Raw genomic sequence first — 22,480 nt, 5'->3', positions numbered from 1 at the left:
ATTGGATACATAATGGGAGTGGGACAGACAGTTGTTTCGTGCTTTTTATTTTCCATTGGGCTATATTTGGGGTGAAATTATACCTTTCTTAAAAAAGCCCAATATGAATTTGGAAATTGATGTCTTAATTTCATTATTAATATGCTTTCTTCAAATAGGCTATTAGTGAAAAACATTACAATGACAGCGTCAAAACTTTTGAGTAGATGTGCCTCTGATCCCCTCTGCCCAGAGACGTGAACGTGGATCAAGTGGTGCGCAGCATCTGAGCAAGACTGGGTACGCTGCGGCGGTCTCGCTCCAGACTCAAATGAACCTCACCCCGTCCTGTCAGTCTGACTTTATAGCAAAGCCAGCCAAGTTCTGTGCGTGTCATCAAGCCAAAGCAAATAAAACAAATGCGAAGAGACTATCCTTGCCTGAGTTCACCCGTGATCATGGTGTGGGCCTGGCACACATCCTTTTGAGCACTCCTAATTTGGTTACAAAATTCCCTAGGTTTAAATGCAGCATTGTTATTGATAGGTGGAATACTGTATAAAAACAAGGCACTATTACATACTAGGTCCAGTGTTGTGCAACTACTGTAAATGCTAAATAAAACATTTACCAATAGGACAGAGTTCTTCTACCTGCTTTCACCATTTTTACAAAGTGACATTTCTGTTGCCAGCCAAGATGTTTTTTGATTGAAAAAGGCATGAAAGTAGCACAACTTTTAAAACAATTACTTTATTGACCATCAATATCAAGAAAACAAAAGTACGTTCTAAAAAAAAAAAAAAGGGGAGGGGATCCTTTGTTTTAGACAAATCTCCAGACCAAACATTTATTTCAGTTTTTTTATTTTAAATCCTGGTGTTCTGTAATTTGAGCCTATATTCCACATGAGATGGAATAAAATATAAATATATTACACCTATAACAAAAATATGAAGTGTGGACTGAAGTAGGTGTGGTGATATTCTCAGTTGATAAGATTCCAGGTCTTAAGCAGTCTCAACTGACTTGAGGAAACAGGGCGCTGTTGGCAAGTATTATAGAAATGTCCACTTTCCTCTGCGTAAATGATGTGGCACACAATAGTCCAGATTCAGATCTGAGAGGAAGGGGAGAGAGGCATGTTACCAAGTAGCATTACCTGACCCAATAGCAAAGACAAAACGTTCAAGCAAAATGCACAGAGCGAAAAGGCATTTCACTCAATTGTATGTGATTTCAGTTGATTGACTACATCAGTTATCCATTTGGGTTGGGGGGTATTCAGATTCCATACCGTTTCTGTGCCATACTGTATTACCAGAAGTGCATACAAGGGTGGCACAAAACAATTTAGGCAACAAATCAAACGTATTTATATAGCCCTTCTTACATCAGCTGATAAATCAAAGTGCTGTACAGAAACCCAGCCTAAAACCCCAAACAGCAAGCAATGCAGGTGTAGAAGCACGGTGGCTAGGAGAAACTCCCTAGAAAGGCCAAAACCTAGGAAGAAACCTAGAGAGGAACCAGGCTATGAGGGGTGGCCAGTCCTCTTCTGGCTGTGCCAGGTGGAGATTATAACAGAACATGGGCAAGATGGAACATGGCAACAGGGATCTTGATCCAGGCAGGGATTGAATGTCTCTGCTGTAACCAAGAAGCTTGATGTTGACATTTAACCACTTAGTAGACCAAATGTATAACTGGAGCCCTGTGCTGTATATAATTCATGACATCTTAGATTTCTTAGTTATAGTTAACTTATAAGCAGTGGCGTTGCACGCACCCCCGCCTCAACCCTACCACCAAAAAACAGTATTGAAAAACATACCGTTGTTATTTCGAAATACCCTGGTATGCGGTATATCGCCCAAGCCTATTACCCATTGACAGCTTTCCTTGTGATTTGCAAGAGGAACCTTCTACTTACATCATCTATGTCCTCGTCGTCATCTCCAATGTCATCAAACTGAATGTCCTCGTCGTCACCAGGTCCGAACGTGTCGGTCTCATTGATTTTAGCTAGGGAGTTAGAACATACACTCACCGTTAATGAACTAGCTTGCCTTAAAGAGTGCACATGTGCCCATAATCATAAGAGTACATGGCCATTAAGGCCAGATCGTTCTTCAAGATGTTCAAACGTTCATAAATGACAAACAGGGTAAAATAATAATCACAGTGGTTATAGATGGTGCAACAGGTCAGCACCTCAGAAGTAAATGTCAGTTGCCTTTTCATAGCCGAGCACTCAGTGGTCGAAAAGCAGGTAGGTCCCAGATACTTACCATGTTCAGGAAGCTCCCCATAGGCCTTCAAACTCCTGGCCTCGTCTGCATTGTACTTCAGGATAACATCAGCTTTTTGGTCCTTTAAGGAAGAATGCAATGTATTACATTATCATAAAAAATACAAACCATAGCTGATTTTTGTCTCATAATTATTACCTGGTAATCTCGAAGTCCCACCAGGATGATGTCTGAACTGTTGATCCAAACCTGCCCAAGAGAAAATAACAATATGTCAGCAAGGAGAATTTGGAGTATAATAACTGTAATACTTCCATCATAGAACTGGACACATACAGCCCAGGTAGAAGAGTCTGTCAACCCTCATGTCATTTCCAACCCAAAGCATTACGGAAGTAGCGCATAAAGGATGATGACATTGGATTGCATTTTGACATTTCACATATGATCAACAGTCTTCAGCTATTTGCCAAATTTTGTGACTAGTAGCACTAAAGCTATATAGGCTACTGTGTACACAATTACCTTTTTCCGTAGCTTTCCTCGGATGTGGCATAGTCGCTTGACTCCATCAAAACACATAGCTTCCAGTCGTCCATTACCCAACATCTTAATGACTTGTGCATATTCTAGATTAGAACAGAGATTAAGCAGTTAGGCAATTCATATAGAGGTCACGAGGTGGCTCAAATGTAAGTGCTTAACTGGTAACCAGGGAGCACACAAATGTTGAATACATCTAATCTAGATCATAACTGTATTCGATTAGTAGCTACACTGTTAGCATGGTCAGTGTTAAAGCAGTTGACAGTTGGTTGAAATTAAGTCAGAACCTATTTGCTAAATTTACAGACTAAATAAGGTTGAAGGGGGACCTTGCACTCACCTTGGCCATCCTCTTTGAAAACCAGCTCTCTCTTTTCTGATTCATTCTCATTTTTACCACGTCGCCGATTCTTTCCTCCCTTACCTGTAAATGAGATGAGGATGAGAGATGTATTGGAATGCCAATTTTTCTATCTAATGGGTGACTGTCATTCCAATTCCACCAGTCATTGGCAACACGAGTCAAATAAACACGGATAAATAGGCCAACCAAATGGCTGTAGCCTAGCTACAAATATACTTTAATTAATCCATTTGATCTGTGTTAGTTAGCTAGTGAATGTGACAGCATCAGGGCTGAGGCTCAAGATGATGGGCACAGGGCAGGGATATTTTTGGCCTACCGCACTAGTTGGTACTAACGTCATTCAGTTGGGCAAAATAATGTGACAAAGGGCAGTTCATAGTTCGCCAGTCGAATTCCTACATTATTAATAGTCAAATTGCGATAAAATCGACAATATGACGTTGGTGGTAATGAAGGTTTAGCAACGTTTCCACGCTTTTAAATATTTGTTAAATGCCATACGGTGCCTTCCTCCAGTCACGTTGCTAAGCATGGGCCCGGGTGGCTAGCTAGCTAGCATGAACATCAACCATTCCATGGAATAACGTTAGCTAACAACCAAAGGAAACATGTTTGCTACTTACCTTTATTCTTCGGCATATTCCCAAACGAACAGGCTTTGTTAAATCAGTCCTGTTTTGTCCGTATCGAATTGTGTGTTATAAAAACGGAATGAAATACCAATCCGTGACGATGTCACACACTTACAAAGTTAGCAAGCTTGTTAGCTTAGCTTTCTCGGGGAAACCTCTTCCGCTTGCAACACCGTGAAGCAGCATTAGGGTTTAAAAAGTGGCTTCCTACCCATGTTTCCTAACCGATCTGGTCTCCTACTTCATATACGCATTAAAATGGATAGTTATGTGGCCTTTCGGTGGAGGAAAGCATTAACAATTGATGCATTATTTGATTGTATATTTATTTGATGTATTCATGATCATTTTTAGGTTACAAATGAAGCTGCAGTCACTTGCCTGGCCCACATCTACTGAGACAAACATTTCTCTGTAAAACATGGAAACAACCAGAGGGGAAAGACGGTTTCTATTCGCCCCTCCATCTAGCATGTTACATAACCCCAGCATCTTCTTGGAAAGCCCTTCCCTTTCCCTTAAACCCCCCACTACAGCTGTCCTGTGACCATCATGCACACCAAGTAGAAAATGTTTCATTCATCAACATATACAAAAATACATTCTTAATGGTCTCTTAAAAGTAGACTGGAAAAGTAATCTTAATTGCTATAAGTATATCCCAAGTTCACGTTTCCCTTTATGATTATGAGAAGGACAAAAAAATTGAAAGACTAAGTAGAGCAAGAAAACTCCAACCCCTCTGGGCCCTGCCCCAACACAAAGGTCTGAGAGAAAGTGCAGCAGCAGCTACTGGAGTGAGGAAGGAGGTTAGCACTTTTTCTCCCCCATTGCTGACAGGGCCTTGGTAAACTGTTGCACAATTGAGGAGTTTGTCACTGTCCAAACCCTAATTGCCCAATAAATAAGCAATATAGTAATAATTCCATGTTGCTTATTCCCAGAGCCTTGTATTTAGAAAGTTGAGCCAATGTGGTTTCCGCATCATGATGCATTTTATATTGACACTTCAACATTCTATGGCAGCCATGTTAGCTCACTATTAACATTAGCTACATGGGGAATATAAAAATAAAATATATATATTTTTAATAAAACAATGTCTGAATTGGGCATTATGATGCAAAAACATGACACTAAAACATTCCATGGCAGCCATAATAGTTCCATAGAAATAGAATGAATATAACAGGCATCCCCATTAAAGTCAATGGTAGCATAATGGCTGGATTGGCAGCCATTGAGTGTACCTATGACTAGGTTGTATATGACAAAGGTTAAGACAACAGGATTCGAATAGCCCATAACTCTTTGCAAGACTAGGACCAGCTATGCTGGTTAGCAATGGCGCTGGTAGTTAACGAACACCGTTGATCCCAGATTTGTGACAATGTTGTCTTAACCTGTATATTTTTTCTCTAGACCAATGGCAGGAAGTAAAAGCAAGAAGTATAAACTTCAATCTGTTAAGTCAACTAAACTGACATAACAAAAAATACATTCATGAGCCACATCAGCTAGCACACTAGTGTCAAACTCATTCCACAGAGGGCCGAGTGTCTGCGTGTTTTTGCTCCTCCCTTGTACTTGATTGATAAATTAAGATCACTAATTAGTAAGAAACTCCCCACACTTGGTTGTCTAGGGATTAATTAAAAGGAAAAACCTACAAGGCCCTCCATGCAAAAAGTTTGACACCCCTGAGCTAGCATCATTTGAAAGAACATTCTACATTACCATGGCAATCCAGAATCTGTTGATATAATATTCAAAATAAAACTTAGCGGTCAAACAAGGAAATGGTTCAATTCAATTTTCCCATAGGGGATTTTAGAAACACTTAAAATAAGGGCTTTTTGATAACAGTGTAAATCTCTCTAGGACAAGGTGACTTATAAACATATTCACCTGTATTTACCCCCCCCCCCCCCAAAAAAGGTGCTAATTAACTGTGAACGTGGCTATCATAAAGAACTACAAATGCCATGATGACCTGTACGAGACTGCCAAATCGAGGTAAAGGAAATAATGTCTGGATTAACCATTTTAGTTACATTTAGTAATGAATAAATTGGCAAAATTTCTTTAAATTGACAATTATCTGAACTGTCTTGACACAATAACTGTCAGCAAAGGTGTCAGCACGTGCATGAGCTTGAAGGTATTTGTAATCTTGCATGATGTCTACTTTGACACTAATTAGCATTTTAGAAGCAGAGTAAATGGAGACAAATATATTGGTTATCAAAATGACACGCCAGGCTAAACCTACACCAAACATAGCCCTTAAGTATTTACATTTCCTATGGGAAAAATAAATGGTGGAAAAACAATTGGAACCATTTCTCTGTTTATCTGCTAGGTTTTAGGAGTGTTATGATACCTCCACTGTGGGGCTCTATGGTGAGTGTTCCAATGAGTTTACCAGTCAAATTGCCAGGGTTAGAGCACCAAGTCAGTTCCATTCATTCTATTTCTATGGTTAGCTCCCCATTTAACATGACATGGGGAATATTTAAACAATGCTATGTAACCAAATGTCTGGAATTAGAACAATATAACACATTCTAAAAGTTGGCCTAACTAAAAATATGACTGTTTACACGCATCTAATCTTTTTAGATCTATACAAGTGCATAGGTAGGGGGTAGGGGCTTAGCGGTTGATTTGGAATAAGGGGGACTGACTGTGCTCCATGCAACTGGGGGAAACAATTTTAACCCTTTCCAAACCCCTTCATCCCCCAGTGCTTAACTCAATCTCTGTTTAAACACAGACCTATAGAAACCCGTATACATTTAATTCTATTTTTGTAGTAAATATCTCCTTTTCATAAAATATACAGTTCAGCCTTTCCAAGAGTTTGTAACTCTTGGTCTGAAGGCAGTGATGATTGTACAAGCAAATACATGATACATTTTCTCAGTGAATGGGTTACCGTTTCTTTTTGGTCTTACACACTGTTCTTCTAACACAGCGGGTGTCGAAACACACTAATGCACTGGTGCAGTAGCATTAAACAGTTGAGATTGATACTAGTGGCAGGTGGATCACAGGGCTGTGGAGGTCAACTTCTTCACTCCTCTTCGTTGAGCTAACGAGGAGCGCCCTACAGGGTCCAGCACAGGGGGAACATGCATGTTCAGAGCAGAGTAAGTGGCTGCCATCGCACCCTGTAAGAGGGAGAACAGTTTTGGTGTTAATTTATCAATACCCAGCAGAGAAGCTTTCAGAGTGGCAGAAAAGAGAGACTATTGCATTGAATAAAGTTTTGTTACCTTGACCAAATGAGGAGCATCCTGTCTATTGAGCTGGTACTTGGGCAACTGGTCCTTGTGTAATATCCAAGGTTGTCGCAGCACCTGAGCAGCAGTTAGCCTCTGGTGGGGATCCACATGCAGCATCTTGGACACTAGGTCCTAAAGACAGCAATGTCAATGTTCAGATTGTGAATACTATCTCTTCCATCAAGTATACAGTGAATTCAGAAAGTATTCAGACTCATTCACTTTTTTCCACTTTGTTACATTAGACTTATTCTAAAATGGATTAAATATTTTTTATTTCCTCAATCTACACACAATGACAATTCAAAACCAGGAGTAGAAATTTTAGCAAATTTATAAAAAAAATCTAAAACTGAAATATCACATTTACATAAGTATTCAGGACCCTTTACTCAGTACTTTGTTGAAGCACCTTTGGCAGCAATCACAGTGTGCTTCATGTGTTCTTGGATATGACGCTACAAGCTTGGCACACCTGTATTTGGGGAGTTTCTCCCATTCTTTCTGCAGATCCTCAAGCTGTCGGGCTGGATGGGGAGCGTTGCTGCACAGCTATTTTAAGGTCTCTCCAGAGATGTTAGATTGGGATCAAGTCCGGGCTCTGGCTGGGCCACTCATGGACATTCAGGAGACTTGTCTTGAAGCCACTCCTGCGTTGTCTTGGTTATGTGCTTAGGGTCATTGTCCTGTTGGAAGGTGAACCGCAGTCTGAGTTCCTGAGCGCTCTGGAGCAGGTTTTCATCAAGGATCTCTGTACTTGGCTCCATTAAATCTTTCCCTCGATCCTGACTTTTCTCCCAGTCCCTGCCACTGAAAAACATCCCCACAGCATGATGCTGCCACCACCATGCTTCACTGTAGGGATGGTATTGGCCAGGTGATGAGCGGTGCCTGGTTTCCCCAAAATGTGACACTTGGCAGTCAAGCCATAGAGTTCAATCTTGGTTTCATCAGACCAGAGCATCTGTTTCTCATGGTCTGAGAGTCCATTAAGTGCCTTTTGGCAAACTCCAAGAGAGCTGTAATGTGTCGTTTACTGAGGAGTGGCTTCCGTCTGGCCACTCTACTATAAAGTCCTGATTGGTGGAGTGCTGCAGAGATGGTTGTCCTTCTGGAAGGTTCTCCTATCTCCACAGAGGAACTCTGGAGCTCTAGGTGGTTCCAAACTCTCTTGGTGGTTCCAAACTTATTCAGTTTAAGAATGATGTAGGCCACTGTGTTCTTAGGGACCTTCAATGCTGCAGAAATGTGTTGATACCCTTTCCCAGATCTGTGCCTCGATACAATCCCGTCTCGGAGCTCTACGGACAATTTATTTGACCTCATGGCTTGGTTTTTGCTCTGACATGCACTGTTAACTGTGGGACCTTATATAGACAGGTGTGTGCCTTTCCAAATCATGTCCAATCAATTGAATTTACCACAGGTGGACTTCAATCAAGTTGTAGAAACGTCTCAAGGATGATCATTGGAAACAGGATGCACCTGAGCTCAACATCGAGTCTCATAGCAAAGCGTCTGAATACTAGTTTTGTTTATTTTTAATACATTTGCAAAAAATGTAATTTTTCATTACGGGGTATCCGTGTGTAGATAAAAAAAAAAGAAAAAAAAAAAGATTGAATACATTTTAGAATAAGGCTGTAACATAAACATTTGGAAAAAGTGAAGGCGTCTGAATACTTTCCGAATGCACTGTATAGTGCTAGGAAAAGGATTCCGTTTTGAAACCACTATCATAGAGTAATTGGATACTATGGAAAGCACAGTGCTGCAGTACAACCAACATCCCAGACATACCTTGGCCTCTGCTGAGACTGAATTCCAGTAGCCGCCCGTCAGAGAGAACTTTCCACTGCCGATCCGAGCCAAGATCTCTTCGGGAGTATCCTCTGGTCCATTGGCAAAAGGAGTGAACCTGAAATTTCAAGATAAATACATACTAATAATAAGGACTAATAAAATATGAATGTACTTTATTGTTCCTATTGTATTATGTGTTAATATTTTTATGAACACCATTGGCTGCATTACTGTTAGTAAAGCACGCATACCCAGTAAGCATTGTATAGAGCAGCACTCCTAGACTCCAGATATCACAGGCTGCATCATAGCCCTGTTTCTTCAGAACCTAACAACAATAGGAAGTATTGCACACTGCATTAGAATACATAATGCAAAGAATGCCATGTCAGTTACTAGACAAATATATTGAAAACTGAAAATACGATGAACTTGTTATACAGTTAAACAACCATTAGCTGAGCATGCAGGTACTAGTCACAGAAACATGTAGAAGAGACACCTCGGGGGCGACAAAGTTGGCCGTGTAGCAAGGAGTCATCAGGAGCCCGTTTTCAGCTCTCAGCTGTTTGGCGAAGCCAAAGTCACAGATTCGGATGGACTCTGGGTTTCCAGACTCATCCACATACAGTATGTTACTGGGCTTCAGATCTCTATGGACAACCTGAGCAGGGGGTCAGAAATTCCATCAGTGAAATAGTGAGTCAGGGAGGCAAATTTTAGATTGTCAACTCGTATTGCTTATACAGTAGAAAGGTCCTGTGTATTGAAAGTAGCAAAGTGCTCAAAATATAGTATATACTTGGAACACGTAATATATTATGTATCATTGTGATGGTGAATGTTTTACCCCCTGTGCATGCAGGTACTCTACAGTTTTGGTGATGGTGTGGAGAACTGCACTGGCCTCCCTCTCAGAGAAGAACTTCTGTCTGAGGATTTTATCCAGCAGCTCTCCTCCTTTCATCAGCTCTGTCACCAGGTACACTGAGCGCCCATCGTCAAACACCTAGTTAACAGGGCACACAACCTCACAATGTCACCCAGAGAGACACTCACAAATAACTCATTATAGAAGAGTATTCAGCACACAAAAAAAATATTCCCATAACTCACAGAACATCGACATACTAGCCAAACAAAAAAGCCCAAGTGATTGTGCCATTATCCAATACACACGATATAAGCACAATGCATGATAAGCACAACACACACACGCATGATTATACAATACACGTGACAGAGAACCACAAAAGCCCATATACAGTTGAAGTCGGAAGTTTACATACACCTTAGCCAAATACATTTAAACTCAGGTTTAACACTTCCTGACATTTAATCCAAGTAAAAAATTATCTGTTTAGGATCACCACTTTATTTTAAGAATGTGAAAAGTCAGAATAATAGTAGATAAAGATTTTTCAGCTTTTATTTCTTTCATCACATTCCCAGTGGGTCAGAAGTTTACATACACTCAGTATTTGGTAGCATTGCCTTTAAATTGTTTAACTTGGGTCAAACCTTTTGGGTAGCCTTCCACAAGCTTCCCACAATAAGTTGGGTGAATTTTGGCCCATTCCTCCTGACAGAGCTGGTGTAACTGAGTCAGGTTTGTAGGCCTCCTTGCGCGCACACACTTTTTCCCCCTATGGGATTGAGGTCAGGGTTTTGCGATGGCCACTCCAATACCTTGACTTTGTTGTCTTTAAGCCATTTGGCAACAACGTTGGAAGTATGCTTGGGGTCATTGTCCATTTGGAAGACCCATTTGCGACCAAGCTTTAACTTCCTGACTGATATCTTGAGATGTTGCTTCAATATATCCACATCATTTTCCTCCCTCATGATGCCATCTATTTTGTGATGCACCAGTCCCTCCTGCAGCAAAGCACCCCCACAACATGCTGCCGCCACTCCCGTGCTTCACGGTTGGGATGGTGTTCTTCGGCTTGCAAGCCTCCCCCTTTTCTTCCAAACATAACAATGGTCATTATGGCCAAACAGTTCTATTTTTATTTTATCAGACCAGAGGACATTTTTCCAAAAAGTATAATCTTTGTCCCCATGTGCAGTTGCAAACCGTAGTCTAGCTTTTTATGGCGGTTTTGGAGCAGTGGCTTCTTCCTTGCTGAACAGCCTTTCAGGTTATGTCGATATAGGACTCGTTTTACTGTGGATACAGATACTTTTGTACCTGTTTCCTTCAGCATCTTCACAAGGTCCTTTGCTGTTGTTCTGGGATTGAGTTGCACTTTTTGCACCAGAGTACGTTCATCACTAGGAAACAGAACGCATCTCCTTCCTGAACGGTATGACAGCTGCGTGGTACCATGGTGTATATACTTGCGTACTATTGTTTGTACAGATGAACATAGTACCTTCAGGCGTTTGGAAATTGCTCCCAAGGATGAACCAGACTTGTAGAGGTCTACACATATTTTCCCTGAGGTCTTGGCTGATTTCTTTAGATTTTCCTATGATGTCAAGCAAAGAGGCACTGAGTTTGAAGGTAAACCTTGAAATACATCCACAGTTACACTGCCAATTGACTCAAATTATGTCAATTAGCCTATCAGAAGCTTCTAAAGCCATGACAACATTTTCTGGAATTTTCCAAGCTGTTTAAAGGCACAGTCAACTTAGTGTATGTAAACTTCTGACCCACTGGAATTGTGATAGTGAATTATAAGTGAAATAATCTGTCTGTAAACAATTGTTGGAAAAATTACTTGTCATGCACAAAGTAGATGTCCTAACCGACTTGCCAAAACTTTGTTAACAAGAAATTTGTGGAGTGGTTGAAAAACGAGTTTTAATGACTCCAGCCTAAGTGTAAGTAAACTTCCGACTTCAACTGTAATAAATAAATAAATAAATATATAAGAAACGTCCCTTTTTCAGGACCCTGTCTTTTAAACACCGTTTCCCATGCTTGTTCAATGAACCATAAACAATTAAATGAACATGCACCTGTGGAGCGGTCATTAAAAGACTAACAGCTTACAGACGGTAGGCAATTAAGGTCACAGTTATGAAAACTTAGGACACTAAAACAGGCCTTTCTACTGACTCTGAAAAACACCAAGAGAAAGATGCCCAGGGTCCCTGCTCATCTGCGTGAATGTGCCTTAGGCATGCTGCAAGGAGGCATGAGGACTGCAGATGTGTCCAGGGCAATAAATTGCAATGTCCGTACTGTGAGACGCCCAAGACAGCGCTACAGGGAGACAGGACGGACAGCTGATCGTCCTCGCAGTGGCAGACCATGTGTAACAACACCTGCACAGGATCGGTACATCCGAACATCACACCTGCGGGACAGGTACAAGATGACAACAACTGCCCGAGTTACACCAGGAATGCACAATCCCTCCATCAGTGCTCAGACTGTCCGCAATAGTCTGGACTGAGGGCTTGTAGGCCTGTTGTAAGGCAGGTCCTCACCGGCAACAACGTCGCCTATGGGCACAAACCCACCGTCGCTGGACCAGACAGGACTGGCAAAAAGTGCTCTTCACTAAATGAGTCGCAGTTGTGTCTCACCAGGGGTGATGGTCGGATTCGCGTTTATCGTCGAAGGAATGAGCGTTACACCGACGCCTGTATTCTGGAGTGGGATCGATTTGGAGGTGGAGGGTCCATCATGGTCTGGGGAGGTGTGTCACAGCATCATCGGACTGAGCTTGTTGTCATTGCAGGCAATCTCAACGCTGTGCGTTACAGGGAAGACATCATCCTCCCTCATGTGGTACCTTTCCTGCAGGCTCATCCTGACATGACCCTCCAGAATGACAATGCCACCAGCCATACTACTCGTTCTGTGTGTGATTTCCTGCAAGACAGGAATGTCAGTGTTCTGCCATGGCCAGCGAAGAGCCCAGATCTCAATCCCATTGGGCACATCTGGGACCTGTTGGACCGGAGGCTGAGGGCTACGGCTATTCCCCCCCAGAATTGTCTGGGAACTTGCAGGTGCCTTGGTGGAAGAGTGGGGTGACATCTCACAGCAAGAACTGGCGCAAGAACTGGTGCAGTCCATGAGGAGGAGATGCAGTGCAGTACTTAATGCAGCTGGTGGCCACACCAGATACTGACTGTTACTTTTGATTTTGACCCCCCCCCCCCTTTGTTCAGGGATACATTATTTAATTTCTGTTAGTCACATGTCTGTGGAACTTGTTCAGTTTATGTCTCAGTTGTTGAATCTTGTTATGTTCATACAAATATTTACACATTAAGTTTGCTGAAAATAAACGCAGTTGACAGTGAGAGGACGTTTCCTTTTTTGCTGAGTTTAGGATAATAGCACCATCTTGCTGTAACTTCAGTCAACGGTGACTGGCGCAGCGGTTTAAGGCACAGCATCGCAGTGCTAGAGGCGTCGCTACAGACCCGGGTCCGATTCCAGGCTGTATCACAACCAGCCTTGATCAAGAGTTCCATAAGGTGTCGCACAATTGCCCTAGCATCGTTTGGGTTAGTAGAGGTTTTACTTGGCTCATCGTGCCCTAGCGACTCCTTGTGGCGGGCTGGGGGCCTGCAGGCTGACCTCAGTTGTCAGTTGAACAGCGTTTCCTCCGACACATTGGTGTGGCTGGCTTCCAGGTTAAGCGAGTGGGTGTTAAGAAGCGTTGTTTGGCAGGTCATGTTTTGGAGGATGCATGACTCGCCTCCCGAGCCCGTTGGGGAGTTGCAGTGATGCGATTAGATCAAAATTTGTTAGAAAAAGGGGGTAAAATACAACAACAAAAAACAGTGCTGCTTGCTTCATTCGCATACTGCTGATGTAATGACTCACATCTTTGAGAGTGATGATGTTGGGGTGCTGTCCATAGCGCAGAAGAATCTCCACCTCTTCTGTGGGGTCCCTCTTGGCCTTACTGATGATCTGGGATAACAACATCAGTAATAACAGTTAATCCTACCATTCTACCATGGGCATTCCCAGGGTGTGACATGGGCAGCCCCAGGGTTACAGCTCACCTTTACAGCATAATCCATACTGTTGCTCTTCTGAACACAGCGTTTGCATATGGAGTAAGAGCCCACACCAATGTCCTCCTTCACATCGTAGGCATCACTAAACTGTGCTGTGTTTCTGTGGAGTTGCTGAAGAGAGAAATAGACACAGAGACCAATTCTGTAATTTACACACACAACCATATTATAATAAATAAATACATACAGGGACCTATCCAGTGCGTGTGTGTGTTGGTACCTGTATAGAGGACATGTTGATGTTAATGTTCTGTGGAGGTTGACTCTCCTCATCTGAGATAGCCACGAAGCTAAAGCCTCTAAACAGCTGGTTGGTGTTGGCACTCGGGGGACAGCCGGGAGAGTCTGTGGGGAAAATCCTCATGTCAACCCTCACTACTTTTCATTCACACACACAATTCTGAAACTGTGTATTGTATAAAGCGCCAAACGAGAATCTGTCATTTACCCCGTGGAGTTTTTGCAGTGAATTCAGAGTCAAAGTAGATGGTGTCATCAGGTCTGCCACTCGCAGGTTTGAAGGGGGGATGGAGTTCTCTCCTGAATAATTTCTACAGGTATACCAAGAAAAAGGGAAAAACATTAGAATAAACCTTAACATGTTAATTTGATTTAACTGGGCAAGTCAGTTAAACTTCTTTGGGATAGGGGGCAGTATTTTCACGTCCGGATGAAAAGCATGTCCAAAGTAAACTGCCTGCTACTCAGGCCCAGAAGCTAACATATGCATATTATTAGTAGATTTGGATAGAAAACACTGAAGTTTCTAAAACTGTTTGAATCATGTCTGTGAGTATAACAGAACTTATTTGGCAGGCGAAACCCCGAGGACAAACCGATCAGATTTCTTTTTTTGAGGTCACTCTCCTTTCAATGTGTTTTCATTGGGAATCCAGGTTTCTAAAAGGGAGCTTCTTTGCAGTTCCTATCGCTTCCACTGGATGTCAAGTCTTTAGAAATTGGTTGAGGTTTTTCCTTTGAGAAATTAAGAGGTAGCACTGTTCAGAACGAGGGTAGAGGGAAGTGTACTCTTTGATAGAGGCATGTGACCTGAAAAGCACGCTACACATTGTTTTCCTCCGGTATTGAACACAGTATATCCCGTCATAAATTTGATTGATTATTTACGTTAAAAAATAGCTAGTGTTATTAGGAAAGTACTTTGAAATGTTTGGACAAAGCTTACAAGTAACTTATGAGAAATGTTGTAGTCATGTTGCGCTAGTTGGAACCGGTGTTTTTCTGGATCAAACGTGCCAAATATGGACATTTTGGATAGATATATATCGACGGAATTAATCGAACAAAAGGACCATTTGTGATGTTTATGGGACATATTGGAGTGCCAACAGAAGAAGCTCGTCAAAGGTATGGCATGAATTATATCTTTATTTCTGCGTTTTGTGTCGCGCCTGGAGGGTTGAAATATGATTGTCTGTGTTTGTTTGCTGGGGTGCTACCCTCAGATAATAGCATCGTTTGCTTTCGCCGTAAATCATTTTTGAAATCTGACACGTTGGCTGGATTCATAACAAGTGTATCTTTAATTTGGTGTATTGCATGTGTGATTTCATGAAATTTTTATAGTAATTTGCATTTTCACTGGATTTTGGCCAGGTGGGACGCTAATGTCCCACCTATCCCAGAGAACAAATTCCTATTTACAATGATGGCCTAATCCGGCAAAACCCTAACGACGCTGAGCCAATTGTGAGCCGCTCTATGAGACTCCCAGTCAAGGCTGGTTGTTTTCCAGATCGGAATCGAACTAGGGTCTGTAGTGACGCTTCTAGAACTAAGACAGCTGTGCCACTCGGGAGTTAAAAACATAAAGCATTTATAATACACACGGACAGAGGAGCAGGCAGATGGCAAACGCATATTAATAGGCAAACTTACGTTCCAGTCAATTGTGGAAAATAAGGAATGTCTCTTGATCTCTTCCACTCCGTCTGGACCAGCACCTGTGAACAACAAATCCACACACATTACAGGATACCTGTGGTATCTTTTGTAATATGATTGCAGTTCAGTAATGACAAATGTCAAACACGACTATTTTTTTGGACCTTTTTCATCCCAATTTCATGGTATATAATTGGTAGTTACAGTCTTGTCCCATCGCTGCAACTCCCGTACGGACTCGGGAGAGGCGATTGTCGAGTCATGCATTCTCTGAAACACTACCCTGCCAAGCCACACTGCACGCTTAACCCGGAAGCTAGCCGCACCAATGGGTAAGAGGAAACAGCCAAACTTGCGACCGTGTCAGTGTGCATGTGCCCGGCTCGCCACGGGAGTCGCTAGAACAAGGACATCCTTGCCGTCCAAACCCTCCCCTAACCCGGACAACGCTGGGCCAATTGTACGCCGCCTCACGGGTCTCCCGGTAACGGCTGGCTGCGACACAGCCCAGGCTAGAACCCAGATCTGTAGTGCCTTAGACCGCTGCACCACTTGGGAGACAACCAAACACTATGTTCCGACTAGAGTGGCAAGATATTTTTTTTCCCATTTGAGTGAGATTCATTTAAAAAGGGCCTATCTGTGATTGCTACATACATTTTTGGACTTGTGAATGAATGATATGTGCAGTTGAAGACAGAAGTTTACATACACTTAGGTTGGAGTCATTAAAACTCGTTTTTCAATCACTCCACAAATTTCTTGTTAACAAACTATAGTTTTGGCAAGTCGGTTAGAACATCTACTTTGTGCATGACACAAGTAATTTTTCCAACAATTGTTTACAGACAGATTATTTCACAGTAACACAATTCCAGTGGGTCAGAAGTTCACATACACTAAGTTGACTGTGCCTTTAAACAGCTTGGAAAACTCCAGAAAATGATGTCATGGCTTTAGACGCTTCTGATAGGCTAATTGACAACCTGTGGATGTATTTCACGGCCTACCTTCAAACTCAGTGCCTCTATGCTTGACATCATGAAAAAAATCAAAAGAACTCAGCCAAGACCTCAAAAAAAAAAACATTTTAGACCTCCACAAGTCTGGTTCATCCTTTGGAGCAATTTCCAAACGCCTGAAGCAGCAAAGGACCTTGTGAAAATGCTGAAGGAAACAGGTATAAAAGTATCTATATCCACAATAAAACGAGTCCTATATCGACATAACCTGAAAGGCCACTCAGCAAAGAAGAAGCCACTGCTCCAAAACCGCCATAAAAAAGCCAGACTACGGTTTGCAACTGCACATGGGGACAAAGACCGTACTTTTTGGAGAAATGTCCTCTGGTCTGATGAAACAAAAATAGAACTGTTTGGCCATAATGACCATCGTTATGTTTGGAGGAAAAAGGGGGAGGCTTGCAAGCCGAAGAACACCATCCCAACCGTGAAGCAAGGGGATGGCAGCATCATATTGTGGGGGTGCTTTGCTGCAGGAGGGACTGGTGCACTTCACAAAATAGATGGCTTCATGAGGTAGGAAAATTAGGTGGATATATTGAAGCAACATCAAGACATCAGTCAGGAAGTTAAAGCTTGGTCACAAATGGGTCTTCCAAATGGACAATGACCCCCAAGCATACATCCAACGTTGTGGCAAAATGGCTTAAGGACAACAAAGTCAAGGTATTGGCGTGGCCATCACAAAGCCCTGACCTCAATCCTATAGAAAATTTGTGGGCAGAACCGAAAAAGCGTGTGCGAGCAACGATGCCTACAAACCTGACTCAGTTACACCAGCTCTGTCAGGAGGAATGGGCCAAAATTCACCCAACCCATTGTGGGAAGCTTGTGGAAGGCTACCCGAAACATTTGACCCAAGTTAAACAATTTAAAGGCAATGCTACCAAATACTAATTGAGTGCATGTAAACTTCTGACCCACTGGGAATGTGATGAAAGAAATAAAAGCTGAAATAAATAAATCTCTCTATTATTCTGACATTTCACATTCTTAAAATAAAGCGGTGATGCTAACTGACCTAAGACAGGGATTTTTTACTAGGATTAAATGTCAGGAATTGTGAAAAACTGAGTTTAAATGCATTTGGCTAAGATGTATGTAAACTTCCGACTTCAACTGTATTGATTCTTGAATAAGATAACTTATAAAATACCTCATGAGCTTTGTTCAACTGTCGTATGCCATAACAACTCAAAATAAGCTTGTTTTACTCCAATGTTTGTAAACAAAGTAAATGTAAAAACACTTTATAGACTAAACTTTTAAAACTATAAATGTTGATATCATGAATGGTCAGTCTTTGCATCTTTGTCTATGAATTTAAGAGTGGTTACATTTCTCCAGCCCCACCCCTCAGCTTTTTACCAAAACAAGGGCAGGAATGCGCTTTGTTATTGTTTCAACTGTTGATTGCCACTTTAAGCACTCATCAGTTACAAGCCATGGTGCACAATACCATTTTAGTGATGGAGATTAATTACCTAGTCTGTTGCCTGGGTTGCGTTTGAAAAGGTTACGTAGGAGAGATTGGGCGTCTTGGCTCAGGAACTGTGGCATTCCCAACTTGGCCCTGCAGTGCAAACAAAACAGTTACCATGGTAGATTGAGATCAAACTGTTATTGGCTAACAGCCTGGTTAAACTGGTACTCAAGACAGGTTGAGTAAGACGCACTTCAGTATCATGGTCATGGTTTCCTTCCGGTCCTTCCCTTGGAAAGGCAGTGTCCCAGTCAGCATCTCAAACTGGGGAAGATGAAAACAACATTTTATTAACATGTCTAATCAGTGGCAATGTCAGCCATTGGACACATTGGCCCATCCAGGCAGATATGAATGTGGACACACTTGATACTGGATATCAGATATTTGAACACATCCCAGGGTAATGAATTGCAAAGAGACGGGACCATTTGGAACTCCAGCACTCACCATGAGCACGCCGTAGGACCACCAGTCAGCGCTAAGGGTGTGTCCTCGGCGGTTCACGACCTCTGGTGCCATGTACTCCACTGTTCCACAGAAAGAGTAGGCCTTGTTCTCATGATCAATGGACTCTTTACTAAGGCCGAAGTCTGGAACAAACAAAGGGCAGCAAAATGAGAGTTGAGCTGAAAATGGTACATAGGAAGACTAAGGGCTCCTAAAATGAAAAGGCATTAAAAACACTTTCTTATTCTGCTCGGTGGCTGAGTCAGGCTGAGTGTGAATATGAAACATTAATATGTAATAGGAGCGGAAAATCACCCACCAGTGAGTTTGATATGGCCCTCCTCATCTAACAGAATGCTGAAAGGACAGAGTGATCTCAGTCAGAGAGGAAATTCAACATCCGCCAGCAGAAACACATACAGTAAACAGACGGTATATAACATAACTTCGAAGCTCAAAATAACATTAGATTTATATAAAAATATGCAATCATTTCCCAGGTTATTGATTGGAAGAGAAACAAGTACCTAATAGGAAGAAGCAATGTCATAGCATTAGTGTGATATGTACTTCTCAGGTTTAAGGTCTCTGTAGATGATTCCCAGGCCATGCAGATGGTCCAGGGCCAGAGCCAGCTCTGCCAGGTAGAACTTCACATCCTCCTCTGTGAACATCACCTGGTAGACAGACTTGTTAAAAACACACCTAATACACAAACTCACCAAAACTATTATAATATGGACATGAATTACCAGGGAAAAATAAACAATTTTATTTATTGTAAAAAAAATGTTTAAAAAAAATGATTTGAATTCTGCTCACCTCTTTAGACAGCCGTGTGAATAGATCTCCACCTCGGAGGAAGTCCAGAATCAGGTACAGCTTCCCTTCTGTCTGGAATGCTGTGAAGAATCATGGGTACATATTGAAGTAAAAACTCATCTGTAAGGTTTAATGACCTGTGCTTATATCAGACGTAGAAATATATGACAGGGCAGACAGATGTCTGATAACTCACCGTAGTGTAGTCCGACTATGAAAGGATGGTTCACCTCTACCAGAATGTCTCGCTCCATCTTGGTACGGACCCTATCTCGCACTGGTGATTCGTGAAAGAAATTACAATTAAAAACACGACTGTATATAATTCAACAAAAAACATATATACTGTAGTTGTAAAGTCGTTTTAAAACAATTGCAAGCATGATATATTCAATGTCAACAAATTCACAATTTTTTTTTTTTTTATCACCGCAGACTAGTGTACCTTTCAAAGTGGCCTTTTTCAGCACCTTCATAGCATACAGCTGTCCAGCATCAGGCCCTGTTATTTTCTTCACAAGGAACACCTGAACATAGATAAAGAGACACAAATCAGTTGAGCTATTAAACCCAACAGCTTCCATCAATCAGTCAGTCTCATATACACAAATGTTCAGAGATACGAAAACCATAATATTAAAAAAAAAACATTTCGACCACTACACCATTTCATCTCACACACTGTCATTTACCTTCCCAAAGGATCCCTGTCCCAGGACCTTGCGGAGCTCAAACTGCCTAGGATCAGCCCTTTCAGAGCCCTCTTTAACATGGTTTGTGATACTGATCTCATTCACTGAGCCCTCATCCTGTAAAAGATGAGAGACACAGTCAAAACAAAACCCGGCATGCCCCAAATACACAACCGGGTGGAGAGAGGATAGCAATACACAGCAGTGTGGAGAGAGAATAGAAATACACAGTAATTCTATAAAAACAAAACACACAAACGTACAGATACACGTCACAAAGAATAATAAACATAAGCAATGAAATGAATCAAATAAAATACATTCACAAGTTTTGAAGTAAAACCCTACCAAGAAAGAGACTGTTTCAGCGCTGCATACCCTTTTCTTTGCACTAGAGCAGAGAGTCATACTGTGGGAGGATGGAGAAATCAACTCCCATGCTTTCCCACCCAAACACAACACCAAGCCACATCAGACCCACGTACAGCACACCAGCTCTTAGCGAATTCCTTCTTTGGCCTGTGTTCTGTCCCAGCGGTGGCCAAATCCCCCATGCCAGTGCTGGGCCAGCAGAGCCTCTCTCCCTGTGTCACAGTGTGGCTGCGCTGGGATAGACTGCGCTACGCTCTGATCTGCCGGGGGAGGGAGCTGCCGACTGACAGCTTGCAACCGGGTTCCATGCATCCAACACCCCTTCCCACTGCATCAAAAGGTGTGGAGGATGATGACTAAAAGACATAACATGCGCTCTCCCTCTTTCACAGTCGCTTTCACTCTTTCGCTACCCTTATCTTCTCTTTAATCATTTTGCTCTCACCGACCCCACCACTAGTCCATATTAATACATAGTTTTATTGTGGAGTGCCTGGATGTAGGTGTGTGAGTAGGTGAGAGAGGACAAAGAGAGAAAACTGAATTGAGAGAGAACATGAAACATAAATACATATGTACACACCAGTGGAGGCTTAATGGCTGGAAAGGAGTTAATGGCATGGCATCAAACACATGGAAACTATGTGTTTGATACCCTTCCAATGATTCCTCTCCAGACATTACCACAAGCACGTTTTCCCCAATTAAGGTGCCACCAACCTCCTGTGTAAATGAGACAGTCTGGGAGAAGACAGGTGAGATTATTATTAAAAATGTTTACTCACACTGCATACAGTTTCATCTTCCCCCATTGAGTCATCCATGACCTGTAACAGAGAAAGCGATTTAACTTTGTCTCTCACACAAAATTGGGGTGGGCTCGTGTTTTTGAAACTGTGTAATGTGCTTCAGGGCCAATTGTTAGTTGATTAGAACATATAGGAATAAAACTGCACTTAATAGACCTAGTTTACACTTTAGAAATGGCAACTTCAACGATAAATATCACATGTTCGCTGTAGTGAGTAGTTAGCGATTTGTTTCCCCCCCCCCTCAAGATTTCCTGCAACAAATGGCTGTCACAGGTATCAGCCTGCACTTCTTGAGAAATAAGACAGCTAAAAATCACAAATATGTAGTCCTTTTTTAATCGTTTAAGTTTAATAATCAGTTTATGCGAAACTAAATCGAAGTTGGTGTCCCACAAACTGTGTGAGGAAGTGAATTCACAAGAGCCCGCGTCAAACGTTGACAAATACAGCTAAGGTGGCCATCGTTCATTGGCATGTTCATTACCTCGTTTTCCGAATTCTCCAAGGCCATTTTCTGCCATGGGTCTGCTCCAAACTGTGCCAAGGGCATCTTCGACAAGAGTTCAGTCGCTGCCGCGCGCTTTCAGTGACTTGACTTAACACTGTCAAGGGTGGGATTCGGAAAATTATTTCTTGGGGGGGAAGGGTCTCTTAAACGAGAAAAACAAAATAGGAAAATGGTTCCAGTTCAACCCTAACTATACGTTTAAACGGTTTTTATCACTCTTGACAATGTTTTCTAGAAACTACATAAGCACTTTTTCCACATCAAAAATCACTCACTTCCGTTCTCTCTCAATATGGCGCCGTGGTTCGGTCTACCTGCATGTCAGAACGAGGCTCTGGAATGCGTCACCCGGCCATACGTCATTGGTTGGGAGGGACATGATATGGCATCAAAACAGGTGATGATAAGCAATCACTAGGTTACAGTTGATCAAATATACAAGTCTCGATGTGACATGGAAAATGTAACCTAGAACTTACATCACAATAGGGTCATATAAGTTGAATAGCCATGTCATTGTTTAACATTAAGCCTCCCATCCATGCCTTTT

At 42.0% G+C, this 22,480-nt stretch overlaps 2 protein-coding genes across 5 annotated transcripts; both read right to left on the bottom strand.

Annotated features, from left to right (window-relative positions):
• Positions 1–712: 712 nt before the first annotated feature.
• On the bottom strand, positions 713–3,977 carry LOC129863398 (eukaryotic translation initiation factor 1A, X-chromosomal-like). The gene is made up of 7 exons (XM_055935364.1): positions 3,768–3,977; positions 3,118–3,201; positions 2,757–2,860; positions 2,430–2,480; positions 2,271–2,352; positions 1,913–2,004; positions 713–1,099 (listed from the first exon to the last, which is right to left on the bottom strand). The coding sequence occupies exons 1-7, from the start codon at positions 3,781–3,783 to the stop codon at positions 1,094–1,096; spliced, it is 435 nt and encodes a 144-aa protein (XP_055791339.1). The 5' UTR covers positions 3,784–3,977; the 3' UTR covers positions 713–1,093.
• Positions 3,978–4,083: 106 nt separating this feature from the next.
• On the bottom strand, positions 4,084–22,236 carry LOC129863396 (ribosomal protein S6 kinase alpha-3-like). 4 transcript variants are annotated; one of them, XM_055935357.1, is made up of 22 exons: positions 21,907–22,236; positions 21,396–21,437; positions 20,239–20,355; positions 19,992–20,073; positions 19,743–19,823; positions 19,547–19,626; positions 19,295–19,401; positions 19,044–19,081; positions 18,725–18,867; positions 18,468–18,538; positions 18,276–18,364; positions 15,764–15,828; positions 14,313–14,415; positions 14,085–14,209; positions 13,850–13,975; positions 13,665–13,754; positions 9,717–9,875; positions 9,369–9,530; positions 9,118–9,194; positions 8,864–8,981; positions 7,055–7,195; positions 4,084–6,949 (listed from the first exon to the last, which is right to left on the bottom strand). In XM_055935357.1, the coding sequence occupies exons 1-22, from the start codon at positions 21,970–21,972 to the stop codon at positions 6,827–6,829; spliced, it is 2,205 nt and encodes a 734-aa protein (XP_055791332.1). In that variant the 5' UTR covers positions 21,973–22,236; the 3' UTR covers positions 4,084–6,826. The 4 variants fall into 4 exon arrangements, with proteins under 4 accessions (XP_055791332.1, XP_055791334.1, XP_055791335.1 ...); XM_055935359.1 differs by lacking the exons at positions 21,396–21,437; positions 21,907–22,236 and adding an exon at positions 20,724–21,377; XM_055935360.1 differs by lacking the exons at positions 21,396–21,437; positions 21,907–22,236 and adding an exon at positions 20,587–21,376.
• Positions 22,237–22,480: the final 244 nt, after the last annotated feature.

Source organism: Salvelinus fontinalis, chromosome 10 (assembly GCF_029448725.1).
Source record: "Salvelinus fontinalis isolate EN_2023a chromosome 10, ASM2944872v1, whole genome shotgun sequence".
NCBI classification, from domain to species: Eukaryota; Metazoa; Chordata; class Actinopteri; order Salmoniformes; family Salmonidae; genus Salvelinus; species Salvelinus fontinalis.
The sequence above is the reverse complement of the archived record's forward strand: the minus strand, read 5'-3'. Positions and strand labels throughout refer to the sequence as shown.

Excerpts from the sequence above, each read along its gene's own strand:
- LOC129863396 (XM_055935357.1), bottom strand. The coding sequence starts at position 21,972 with ATGCCCTTGGCACAGTTTGGAGCAGACCCATGGCAGAAAATGGCCTTG. Across the intron at positions 19,082-19,294 it reads AGAGACCTTAAACCTGAGAA|CATTCTGTTAGATGAGGAGG; the intron begins GTACATATCACA and ends CTGTCCTTTCAG. Across the intron at positions 8,982-9,117 it reads CTCTATACAATGCTTACTGG|GTTCACTCCTTTTGCCAATG; the intron begins GTATGCGTGCTT and ends TTGAAATTTCAG.
- LOC129863398 (XM_055935364.1), bottom strand. Across the intron at positions 2,481-2,756 it reads GAGGAAAGCTACGGAAAAAG|GTTTGGATCAACAGTTCAGA; the intron begins GTAATTGTGTAC and ends TCTCTTGGGCAG. Across the intron at positions 2,005-2,270 it reads TGGGGAGCTTCCTGAACATG|CTAAAATCAATGAGACCGAC; the intron begins GTAAGTATCTGG and ends CTAACTCCCTAG.